At 35.1% G+C, this 13,089-nt stretch overlaps 1 protein-coding gene across 1 annotated transcript in view; it reads left to right on the top strand.

The window, feature by feature from the left end:
• The window catches only part of NBAS (NBAS subunit of NRZ tethering complex), a 160,851-nt gene that overhangs the window by 65,028 nt on the left and 82,734 nt on the right, over positions 1–13,089 (top strand). Inside the window, exons 33-38 of the mRNA XM_059468667.1 lie at positions 1,234–1,347; positions 2,244–2,401; positions 3,741–3,839; positions 10,314–10,481; positions 11,070–11,183; positions 11,436–11,559. Coding sequence (XP_059324650.1) covers positions 1,234–1,347; positions 2,244–2,401; positions 3,741–3,839; positions 10,314–10,481; positions 11,070–11,183; positions 11,436–11,559 — 777 coding nt within the window. The remainder of the gene's footprint in view (positions 1–1,233; positions 1,348–2,243; positions 2,402–3,740; positions 3,840–10,313; positions 10,482–11,069; positions 11,184–11,435; positions 11,560–13,089) is intronic.

Here is a 13,089-nt window from a genome sequence, read left to right on the forward strand (position 1 = left end):
AGCTTTAAAAAGAAATTTACTTTGTCCGTGGTGATGGATCTGCAAAGTGGAGCTAAAAATAACAGCTATGCAATTCAAGAACATGTACTCTTTAAATGGTTTTTGAAACTGGATCTGTTTAACCTTCTGAAATATTTGCATTTCACAAGTTGTAGTAATACAGTTTCATAAACCAGTGCCCTTTTCAAATTACTGTAACAACACTGACTGCATAAAATTGCTTTTAATAATAGAGGAGAAGCATGAGCAAGAGGCTTGCGTTTAAAAATCCACTTGTTTTTATTCTAAAAATTCTTTCCTAAATTAATAGTTTATTTTTTCTGTGCACGTTTTGTCACCTTCTTATAGAATGCATGGATGTACATAGTATTTTGAGCACAAGACTGGACAAACTAATGCCAGCAAATTGTTCACTATAAATTGAAAAAAGCTTAAAAAAATATAGATTACTAGTAAAGGGTGATAGATATAAATGTTATTTGTATTGACTATAAGTGGCTTTGAGATGGAGATGAGCTGTCTCGTTAGATTTTCATCTGTGAATGCTGATGTATTAAAATTGAGGTCAAGACGTTTTTCTACAAAGATTCTTGATGAAACTTTAGTCAGAAGACTTCAATAGTATCTAAAGTCTAACTTTTGATTCATAACTAGTGGAAGAGGCATTGTCCAGAAGGTCTGGTGACTGAGATGGAGGTGGTATGCAAAAATTAGTTTCAGTTCTACTCACTCACTTTATGAGGTTACAGATGTTTAAATGCTTACATTTTCTGCATCTCATGCATTATTTGGAGCCATGAAGTGGCAGTTTTAAATGGATCTCCGTATATTATGAGAAAACAAACATTTCAATTATTTTCTTGTACTACAGTACAAAGATTATTTTTTTCAGTGTCAGGATTTTGATTTATATGTCACTTAGCTTAAATATCAGTTTTGATCCTTTGGCCAACACATAAATACAATTTTCAAAAACTTCTTTTTTTTTAACCTTGACATAACGTGCCAATTGGTTTGGGGTTTTTTGCAAGCTTATGGTGCCAATGTTTTTTTAAAATACTAGCTCCTTTTATTGTTTCCTTCAGGAAAACACAGGCAATTTTATTTTTGTTTCAGTTTCAAGAGGGGCTTTTCATGTTGTGGTATATAGTTCTTAAGAAATAAAGTGGCAAGCTTAAGTTGACCATTAATTCCAATTAACTAATAATAAGTTTGATTTTTTTTTTCTTACAGGAGATGATCAGATGGAGCGAAAAGGTCAAGTTCTAATCCTTTTAGTGGAACAGGCTCTCAGTTTCCAGGACTACAAAGCAGCTAGTATGCATTGCCAGGAGCTCATGGCCACAGGTGAAGTAAATAAATACATGATGCATGAGGTGATGAGGTGGAAATCTGAGTTCTGACTTTTGTTTTACTGTGAGGTGTGGTACTTCAGATTGTTCCATTTCATTAAAATAGCAGTTACATCTTGTTAGTGGAAGTGCACTGGCATTGAATAGAGACACAAACAGCAAATACTGCATGGAATAAGGGTGTACTGAACTACTGGATGTGTAACCTCAGGCAGCTTTTCTGAATGCCTCTGGGAACAACAATTTCTACTTCTTTCTACACTGTAGCCTCCTCAGACAGGTAAAACCTTGCGACTGCAGCGAGCAGGAAAGCGCAGGTCTTTTAGAAGTCTACCTTTCTATCAAAACTCTAAAGATATTTATATGTTTGTGCTATTTATATAATTTGTGTATGTGACAGTATGAGTGAAGGTAAATGAAATACATGTGTCAAAATACTAAGGAAGATGGGATTTGTTTCTTTGGGTCTTTTTTTCTGCTTTGGGAATGAGGGGTGGAAGTTCAGTGTGTGTTGAGATTTTTTTAATATATCAAGTGTTATATATTTTATACTTTGTTTTTGTTTTTTACAGCCACTCCAGCAAGGTTTTCATTATCATGCACTGAAATAAATGAGGATTTTCTTATTGTAATATGTAAAAATATAGGATGTAAGCTTACAGATGTCTATTTTATTGTTATCTACAATATGATAAAAAATAGTCTTTTATGTATTTGGTCAGTCTCAAGTTGAGCATCATCTCTGTTTTATGGAGCCTTTATGGTTCCTTTTTCAGGGGATGTTAAGCCTTGACAGAAATACCACATGCCCTCCTTTATCTCATCCAATGAGAACTGGGCAGCATCCTCCTTTCAGTTGTGATAGGGAGTGTGTTTTGTGTTCCCTTGTAGGTTATTCTAAAAGCTGGGAGGTGTGCAGTCAGCTGGGGCAGTCAGAAGGCTTCCAGGACCTGGGCATGCGCCAGGAGCTGATGGCCTTTGCGCTGACACACTGTCCCCCCTGCGCCATCGAGGCGCTGCTGGCCGTGAGCAGCTCGCTGCAGACACAGGTACCTGCCTCTGGAGCTTCTGTTCAGTGCCTCCCAAAGTGAAGGGCACTTGGGCTCATTTTCAAGCTTGTTCCCTTAAGTTCTACCCTCCAGTATATTTATATTTGTTCTGCTCTGCTCTTCCACTTTCACTGTTATATTTCAGCAAATGAGGTCTCTTTCTAAGCAGTTTTGTCTGATGAATTGGTTTCTGAAGTGGAAAGGCAGTTGTGTTTTCTGTCTTTAGTATTTTTCATAGCTTTATTGATTGCCTGATTTAAACATTTTATTTAAAAATGCAGTTGGTGAAATCTCAAAATATTTTCCAGGTATTTATACTTTGTAATTCATCTTCATTAAATGCCCACATAAATGTGTATTAAGGGTTTATTAGATGATTTTTATGATCTTTACCCAATATGCAATGAAATTATTTTCTCACAGATTTCAGTGATGTAATGGTTTTAACAATGGCAAGAGGCTTTGTGTCTGAGCAGTCTTTATTAATTCTGCAGTGACTGACTTGATAGAGTCACATGTTAGGTGTTGAGCTGATTGCAGTATATATGTGAGAACATGTAATTGTGGCATTTAAATGCAACTTATGTCAAGGTGACATAGCAAAAGTTTTATTTTGAATTGAAGGGCAGTAATTTAGGTTGTCAAAATGTTAAATTTCTGTTCACTGTAATTGTGGCTAGGCCTACATACTATGACTTGTTTGAGTTCATAGTTATCTTAGTTGTCTAAGAGTTCACAGTGTTCTTAGATTTGTAATTGTATAATAGAGACATCTTAGAGGTCTTTGGACACAGAATGTAAGAATGGGGGAGAAGGGAGTCATAGCTACAGCACGTGTGCAGCCTGATTAAGGCACCTGCAAGAGTGTAGTCTTTTCCTTAAAAAATCCCCTGAACAGAAGTTTCTGTGAGACTACAAGCAATGTGAGAAGGTGGAAGTTCTGTGCAGAAATTCTACTCACAAAACCATTGTCCTGTGAAACACGTGTCTTTGTGGAGTTACCCAGTGCTTCAGAGTCTCAGTTCAGAAAATGGAGGTTTTCATGACATTTCTTTCCTCTACATTGTACAGCACGGCACATAAAGTTAAAAAAAAAAATCTTAGATTGTGGGAAAAATATTGCACAAAATTCATGGAGAAGGAAAGGTCATTTTGTCTAGGGACTCCAACAGTGAGAGGATGTCAGAGGTGCTGTGTTTCCTTCTTTGCATCTTCTCTTGCCCCCTTTTCTGTTATAGAAGCCTTTACATCAGTTTCTTGGGTTTTCTGTGAAATCAGTCATAATTCTTTCATTGGCTTCTTTGCTTGGCAAAAGATAATATTTATTTCATGTTTATAGATTCTTTATCAGGCTGTGAATTACCAGTTCCTTCCTTCTGAGGGAGGTGAGAATTCAAGTATCTCCGGGCCTTCTTTGTTGATCAGTAAGGATACAGAAGTAAGTTTTAATGTGAATTTTAAAGGTAATAATAAAATACATGATTCTGCATTACTCTCAAGAATGGAATTTGAGTTTTTGACAACATCTGTCTGCTTACTAGATAGAATGAGCAACATTAGACATGTAGTACTTTCTGTTGTTAGATTAACTTGAAGATTTTGCTTCTGTATTTATACTTTGTTCTGAGTTTTAGTTGCTTCTTCCTACAGTCTTAGTGCCATTGAAAAAAAACCATAAACCCAGAGGCAGGAAAAGTGCAAAAAAACTTATATTAAAATAGACATTTATATTGGTTTAGTTTTTTTTTTTTTTTAATCTGTCTCAGTTGCAAAGCAACAATTTTAAACCTGAAATACTTATTTAACCAAAAAATGTTTTTTAATTAAACTTATTTTTCCCCTTAGTTCTGTGCATCATGAAGTTTATTACTTGTTACTTTATAATGTACATACATTGCATGTGAAATTATTTTTATGTGTAAGATCAGAAGGAACCTTGAGTTCAGGCAGGACAACAGAAAACAAGTCTGATTATTCTTTCTGCTTTTATATCAATTATTTTATGCCTATATGTGTGCAATTGCAAGTACTTTTGTCTCTTTAAATAAGATGTAATTATTTACCTATTTGTGAGAACAGGAATGTTTTTCACACTCTTTGAACTGGAAAATTCTGTATTTGATGTATTTTTTTCTCTGTGTTTGGTTTAATGAAATAGGTGAGTGATAAATAAATCTAGGGGTGAGGAGAGGGGATCAAAAGCCTTAAAGAAATACAAGAAAGAAGAGATTAAAAGGGGTGGTGAAAGAGGGAAGGAAAGAAAGAAAGAGGAGGTTCATGTTGCATAGGGTGGCTTTTTGAGAAATTATGAGAGTTCCAGCCTCCTTGGAGAATGTGTCCATATTTTGTGTATGATTTTTATGTATGTACATATGTATAGGTGTGTGTAAACACACATGTGCATGTATATGTATGTATATACATGGATTTGTAGACATACCTGTAGATGTATGTATTTGCATATATATAAAATAAACGGCAGGAAGATAAAATAACACTACAAACAGAATTCAGAGGAATAGGGCCAACATTTTGTGTCTGCCAGAATCATCAGTATGAAGAACAGGTCTGTTTCACTGGCACAAATGCATTTTATTTTCTGGAAATCCATAGATGCATCTCTCTGAGTGGGAGGTTATTAAGTAGATGTTAATAAAATTTATATGGGTGTGGATGCATATGTTTACAATATTTTAATGTCTATAAAAATTTGTCATGCATTACCTTTCATCTGCTGAAGTACTGTATTGAGGCAGAACAATTAGACATGCATATAAATGATTCAAAAATTTATTCAAAGGTTTATCAGAGTTGAGTAAACTCGCTAATTAACTTTGCTATCATTTCAGTTTGCATATTGGAAGCAATTTTCATTATGCTGGAGAATTGACATTCAAAAATTTCTCCAATACAGCTTTCATTTCCCCACCCCCTTAGTTGTGGTTGATTGTCTCTTTAGAATTTGAAGTAGGTAGACAATTGACCTGGCAAGTTTGTATGTTGCTGCACTGAGGTGTATTTTCTTTTTCTTTAATAAGGCTCCTTGGCATGTCGTGTTTCAGACTGTTACACTAGGAAATAAAGTTCTGTATATTTGCTAATTTTTTTCCTTTTGTTCTCTCCCAGTTGACTTGATAGGGATTTAGAGCTTTTTTTTTTTTCCATTTCTTGGAATGACACGGGAGGAAACATAGCCAAAAATTTACTCACTGTAAAGCTTTGCCTTTGTTACAGACATCTGCAGTGTTAGAAAACCAATATATTCAATAACTGCAATCCTTGTAGTCACACTTCATCTAATTCCCTGTGCTTCACCTTCATCGTCTTGCACAGAATTTTTGTTTCTTTAAAGAAAAAAGAAACAAAGATTTTTCTCCCTTTTCTTGTACTCCTTTCACTTTCACTTACCTCCTGATTAACTTAGAGAATCCTCATTTCAGGGAATTGACAAATGGTTTTTCTCACTTACTGATACCTTTTCAAATTGATGCTCTAAGTCTAAGTTTTCTTATCCTGACTTGATTAAGGTCTGGCGTACATGTATTTGGGTCTGGCATACATGTGTTTGGGCATCCCTTTTTCTATTGCATTCAAAATACCTACCTGTAAGTATATCACTTTTGCTTTTTAAACTTTTAGTGACCTTTTTCTCTCCCTCTTACTTTTTTTTTTGTCTAGCACTGAATTATTATTCTCCATTACCATTTCTTCCCTTATGTCAAGCAACATCCTCAGCTGGTCATACTTTTTCATCAGCTTTCTCTTGGTGAACTCTTCCCTAGAAATTCCTGATATAATTTCATTTTTATTCAATTTTTCCTCCAAACTATTTCCCCTAAAACTTGCAGAAATCTTGATAGGAGTCTATATATAGTCTATGTAGTCTATATATATCATAGACTGCTTAGAAATGGTTAATTTAATATTCCTCTCATGATGGCTGCAGCATAACTTTTCTCCAGGTTTTTGGTGGTCCTCCTCTAAAAGAAATTAATGAATGCTGTGGTAAAGCTGCATGTCATTATTCTGTAGGAGCTAATGCATGTGCACAAGCTTTGTGTCAACTTCTCACTGTTGTCTGAACTCATGGAATCCATTTGAGAGGTTATGCTGTGGAAGCTGTCATGATTCCAATGTACAGATTGTTTCTAAGCAAAATGTTAAGTTTCACCAATCCTCATCCTTCTTACGTCATCATCTTTTTTACTTGTGTGTGCTACAAATTCCTAAAGAGCGAATCTTATGCTTCTCAACCAGAATATCTTGGTGAGAAGATTAAGCTCTTGATTATTGATTAGTGAAAAGCCTTTCAGAATATTATTGGTAAAATTATTAAATTCAAATAAAATGCTTAGACATGAGATGCTGTGTTGTGTATAAGCACAAAACAATATTAATCAGTTGCTTTGTGAGCTCTGAATTTATTAAATCTGCATAATATTTAAATTATGTTTACATCTGTTATAAATTATTATTTTGTCCATATCTGAATATGGAAGCGTAATTACTGTTACATGGCACATCAACCCAAGAGAAATTAGGTTCAAAGTTTTATTTTTAAATGAACTCTTGATAGAAAAGTGGATATATTTTCTAGACATTTTCTAGAGAAATTAATATGTTCAAATTATAAGAATTATTTTCTTATAATTTGAACAGATGTTTAGATTATAAGAATTATTTTCTTAAAGGCTTCTTAAAGAAAAGAAAATTTTTGATTAGCAGAGCATTAGTGTCTGCTTTTCCAGTTTTCCCAAGCACTATATCTGGGAAAAGACAGGATCTCTTAGAACATTTGTTTACATTAAATTGGTAGGTCACACATTGTTATCCCAGCTGCTTAGAAATTACTAGAGAGTCATGATCAGTTATGCTCTTGTCCTTTAGCTGCTGCTCCAGAATGTCTCTGTCAGATCTGCAGGTGTTAAGCAGCTGTCTTAATCACTGCTGCATCTCTCAGGCACTCATCAAAGCCTGTGTTTCAGCAGCTGAATCAAATGCATTGTGTCTGCTTAAGACTGGGTTACTTCTTTTTTCCCATGATGTTATGGCCCTAGTAAGAGCCTGAACATTCAGTGACTCTTGAACATTAGTGTTGTCATCTTGAGCTGAATCTTTTCCATAGTCTCTCATTTAGGGTCTGGTTTGTCATTGCAGGACTGGAGCTTTCACTTGGAGTGGTTCATAGCTGTAACAGACATTGAAAAAAAAATTTAAAATCCCCGATACAAAACCCTCCAAGGCACAAAAGAACCACATGTAGGTTCTACATGAGTACTTATGTAAAAAAAGGCTGTTTTAAATTCCTGTTTGGCAATGGAAGGTACCAAAAAGGGAAGAGGAAGACCTAAGGTGTGATGCTCTGTTTTTGAACAGACTCTCTTCTATCTCATTTCATTTCCTTCATAGTCTTGACATAAAATGATTCTTAACATACAAAGTGTATGCAGTGTATGGTTTTTGCAAGTTTTAATCCTTGCACCTTGACTAATTGTCATCAAAGACCAAAACCAATCCTAAAATCCATGCTGCTGTTGTTCTAGTTTATTATTGTCTCTTGTGTGGCTTGTCTCACAAACAGTTGGCTTTGTTATTTGTTCTCCCATGAGACTGTTTGGAATTATATAAGTGTGTGTAGGAGCCAAGGTGTATATATAAGTATTTTAGCTGTTATTTTAAAGTAACTTGATAATTCAGAATTTGTTGTCTTTTTTTATACCATTTAGATTCAAGCAGATTTTCAATCTGCTAATTTGTCTACTATTTAATAAGTTGTTGCTGTTATTATTTTGATTTTAATCAGAAGTGCTTACTTTATAAACGATGTCAGGAAGAATTAATAGAAGAAAATAATTTCTCCCAAACACCTCTCAGAACTCCCAAAATATAACTTCTCCCTAAAGATCCAATTAAATGATGCCATTAAAGTTGTTTTCTCGAGATGGGATCTCCAACCTTATTTAAGAAATACCTTATTTTGCGAGAGATTGATTTGAGATAGCAAAAAGTTGTAACCTGTAAGTGTTGCTGTTCCAGGTACAGAGTAAAATGTCTTCTCAGAAAACAGAATTTCTGTTTTTTGCTGAAAAACTGTAATTACTTGTAAGAGGGAAATTATTTTTAAACGAAAGTCAGCAGAGTTTGTCTGATAGTAGTAGTGCCATAAGCATTAACCCCTGCGTACAAGTTGGCTCATTAGTTTTCATACTGCTGAAGGAGGCTGATTTAAAGAAAAGTGCTTTGCTCAAATGCAGTTGATAACTTGGGTGGGATGGTTTTTTCTCATTCTGTTTTAGTTTGGTTTAGTTTTGGTTTAGTTTTCCTCCATGAAAAATCAACTAGGTGTGTTGCAGCATCTACTTGAAAATGGTGGCAGAGAGGAATTAGTATTCTGTATTTAAAATAAATTACAAAAATTTGTCTTACTTAATACTTAACATGGTTTATTTAGAAAACACATGAACAAGAAATTCTCCCCCCAGGCCACCAGACCTAGGATTTTCAGTTGCTTTTCTTTTTTCAGAGCAGAAAATTCTGACAGGTTGTACTTGGCATGCACTTTCTTAATTTGGTGAAGCAAGAGCTGAAAGTCCCAGTTTATCCAGTTGACTCATTAGTGGTGCATCTGTGAAATGCACAAAATGATTTCAAAAAAAATTAAAACAAATGCTGAAGGACTAAAGATGAACCTGCTATTTCAATGGTCAGCTTGATGCAGTAATTTACTGTACGTTATAGTAAAAGGTACTAAAAATAAGGTTTTCTACATGAAATTATATTTTATTGAAGCTGATATGTTTTTCCTCTGAGGTTACAGTGGGTCATATTTCTCTTCAGCATAATTTGGCATCCTTTGGCTCTCGTGTTTGAGGTTTTGTCATTAATTAGTAAATTGTAAACTAATACTTTCCACGCTGTTATACAGGTAGAATTTTTCTGTTCCAATATACTTCAGTGTATGGGGAAATTAATAGTAGGGTTGTTAGGGATAACCATATGGCTGTTAAAGTTTGCTATATGAAGGAAAATATTTGTTTTTTGTTGTGAAAACAGTGTGTTTACCTCTGTATGCTAATTATATGTTTGTGATTAATGTGCACGCATTGTAAAGCATGCAATTAACACAAACCTTTGAGAGCTGGAACAGCACAGATCAGACAACATGGATGTTCTGGATATTTATTTAAATGCTTTACATAGGAAGAGCTGGTGTAGAGAGCCCCATTTGTGGAACATGTATCTACTCTTAAGAGTGGAGTGATGTGTGAGTTCATACTAAGTGAAGGTATTTGTGCATGTATTGCAGAAGAAGTTCTTGATTGAGAAACGGTTTGGATTCTTGTAGTCCTTTAGGCTGGCTGGTTTTCAGTATTTTGTGTGCCAGCTGCAAAATTTGAAAGCTTGATGATACTTTATTACTTGGTCCAGAGATGTATATTTACATCTCTACTGTTTCCCCTATTGGGAGTTAACTTAATTAATGCTACCTCTGTAAAAATACAAGATTGTCTCTAATATCAGCTTTCTTGAATTGTCAAAGATTAACTTTAGTATACTCAATCATCATGTTTGTAGAGAGGTGATTATTTTAGTGGAAACATTCAACATTTATGTAGAACATTGCCATTATAAACTTTGGAATTAAAACCGGTGCAGTCTGTGGAAACAGGGGATGATAACTGAGTAAGGGGCCAAATGTTGTGCTGATCACACCGCTTACTTCACAGTGAAACTCCTAAATCACTTTCAGTTTGTCTTGTTTATTTTTGGCAACTGCTGTCTGAATTAATGGTCATTGATGTGTGTTATTAATAGAGTGTGCCTGAACTCTGATGCATTTGTTTGGCTTTAGGTCACTAACCTAATTACAGCAGGAGTCTAACCCTTGCATTGTGTGTTGGATATGTCACAGGATGAAAGCAGCGTCTCCTCTGGCCAGTCCGCTGATTTGTTGTACTGGACGACATCCAAAACCATGAAGGTGTTGTCCAACACAACTCTGACTACCAAAGCCATGCTGCATGCTGTCAGTGATGGGCAGTGGTGGAAGAGGTCCTTAACTTATCTGCGACCACTACATGTAAGGGATTGCTGATGTGTCCCCAGATGTTTACACATTTGTGATACATTAGTATAAAAACTCGGCTCCTTTGAAGGAGCTGATAGCTGAACCATCAAATCCATAAACAAACTACAGACATCATGGGACTGTTTGCAAGGAAATCCCAGTGAAGCAAGGGGTCTAAAGCTGTTTTCTAGTCTATTCTCTCCTGTTTTTTAGCATAGTGTTAGAAGGCCTAATTGAAATTTGGCAGAATTTTAAAACTTCGGGGAGCAAAGCATAGTAAAGCCCACTCTTTAAATACTGTCATCTTGTATTCAAAGCTGTTCCTTTGCAGTTTCTCCTTTCTACTTTCTCTATTTCAGTGACTTTCTATAATGTTTGTGCCACTATTTTCTGTGATACTACTTTTGAACATGATTCTCTTTCCTTTTTTAAGAATACTGGACTTCATTCAGAACTGGTTTATGTAAGATGACTCCTTTGTTGCTCCCCACTGAATTCAGTGATCTTTTCATTTACAGCTGTTTCCCTTCTGCATAGTGTTAACAGCATTTTTATGAGCTTTTTTACAGCTATAGGCTCAACTATGCTTATTTTTCCCAGGGCCAAGAATTTGGAGATGTATTAAAAAGTGAGTCTGGAGAAAATGCTACTGTGGAAAAACAAGGCTGTCATCCATTTTATGAGTCTCTAATTGATGATCCATATATCGCAGAAGTAAGTTACAGTTACAAAGTCTGCAGTTTTTTGTTGAGATCTTATAATCAAGTGAAAATACAGACTTTTTGATTATATGTGTGACTTGAAATTCTGCACCGTAGTAGGAAAAATAATTAAAATTAAACATCCTTAGAATTAAACAAAGGAAAGCAAATAGAGGAACTGAGTTAAGCAGCTGCATGTGATGCAAGTGATCCAAATAAAAATGCAGGTGTAGAGTGCCTATGTCAGTTGTCTTTTTACTTCCAGTCTGAGGTCAGCTATGGAACATACCAGAACAATTCCTTGGAAAGCTTTGCAGAAGTGTTGCTGAGAACAGGGAAACTTGCAGAGACAAAGAGCGAAGGAAAAGACCTACTTCCAACTACAGAAGGTATGGACTTATTGGATATATTCCTTCCATGTATAGTAAATACAGAAGTATCTGTGGTTTAAGTGTGGAGAATTGCACAGAACAATCTGAAGTATTTTCTGGGTGTTTTGCATGAATTGTGATGTGGTTCAATGGCTCTTGTTGGTAAGAAGTCTTGTTAGAAGTAGCTGCAGTGTTTTCAAGGGAATTAGTGACTTAGAGTTGCTCAGCAAAGACTAGAAAAATGAAAGTTCTCTTTAAATAAGCAGAAATTGTTATTTGGGAGTTGGCAATGATAGGAGGAATTGTTGAAGGTTTCCTGAATATGACCATATACGGGTCATGGGAATTTGTAAGCCATTATGAGTTATTTCTCTGTATGTCTGCATATTCAGATTCTGTGCCACTGTTTATCCAAGTTTCAGTATTGCAGGTTTATGGTAGTATTTTATTTGTCAATTAATGCTTAACTACAGCTTCTGGAATTGTCAGAATTTTTGTCTTCTTCTGAAATGTCTACATGTTACAGATTATATTTAATAATTTTTTAACAGACGCAATTTCACTTTTTAAAAAAAGATAAAAACCACCTGTAGTTATCTTTCCTTTTGGATATCTTCTGCTGGTTTAAGAAATTAACTGTTTAAATATTACATGCTGTTAGTGTCTTTTGAAGGAAGATAAATGTATTATACTTGGTTTGTGGTAAATTCTGTCGTGAAAAATGAGTATATTAAATCACTTGCTAGATGAGAAGTTTCAAGACAGGCTTTCCTCACAAGCCACACATTTACTCAAAGTGTTTCATGAAAACCAGCATATTTGTCTTACAAGTGTATGATTCAGTAGTCTGAGATATGTGGTGTTTGTACAGATAACTGTGTAGTTCTAATATAACAACACTGTGAATCAGAAAAGGTTGGCAACAGCTTGTATAAATTGGGTGTGTGCGTATTTTGGTCTTTACATGCTCTCTTAATGCAAAAAAATCCTTTAAAATCAGTACTTAAAATCTCATTTGTTGTATGCTGAATGCTCATAGGCCTTAAGCTTTGATTCCAGTGTCTTAAAGGAGGAGGGGGGGCAAGGATTAAAAAGTATTTATTGCTTCCTTAGGGAAAATGATTTACTTGGCAGATCTGTGGAAATAGTTCCTGCTCTAACTTGAGTAATTGGAGCTGATTGTTTACAATTCAGTGGCTGCTTTTGAGATGGAAATTTCAGTGTTGGGGACTTTTCCTTGAAGAAGAAAAGAAATTTTAGATTCTAGCTTCCGTTTTTGAGCATCTATCTCATTCCTTTTAAGTGTGAAGAATAAAATTTTTGCCATTAAATACTTCTCTTCCACCACTTTTATTCTGTAGTCAGAGTTTCACTTAAGAGTCCTTCCAGCTGTGCTCTGAAACAGAGTTCTGTGTTTTCCTCTGGCAAAATGGACTGTGTTTATTCTGAACTCACCAGTCCTTCTGTATTACACCTTTTGGTAGTCAGTAAATTGTTCTTAAGCATAACATAGCTTTCTCTAAATAACTGGATTAATAATTTACTACT

This window comes from Ammospiza nelsoni, chromosome 3 (genome assembly GCF_027579445.1).
Source record: "Ammospiza nelsoni isolate bAmmNel1 chromosome 3, bAmmNel1.pri, whole genome shotgun sequence".
Classification (NCBI taxonomy): Eukaryota; Metazoa; Chordata; class Aves; order Passeriformes; family Passerellidae; genus Ammospiza; species Ammospiza nelsoni.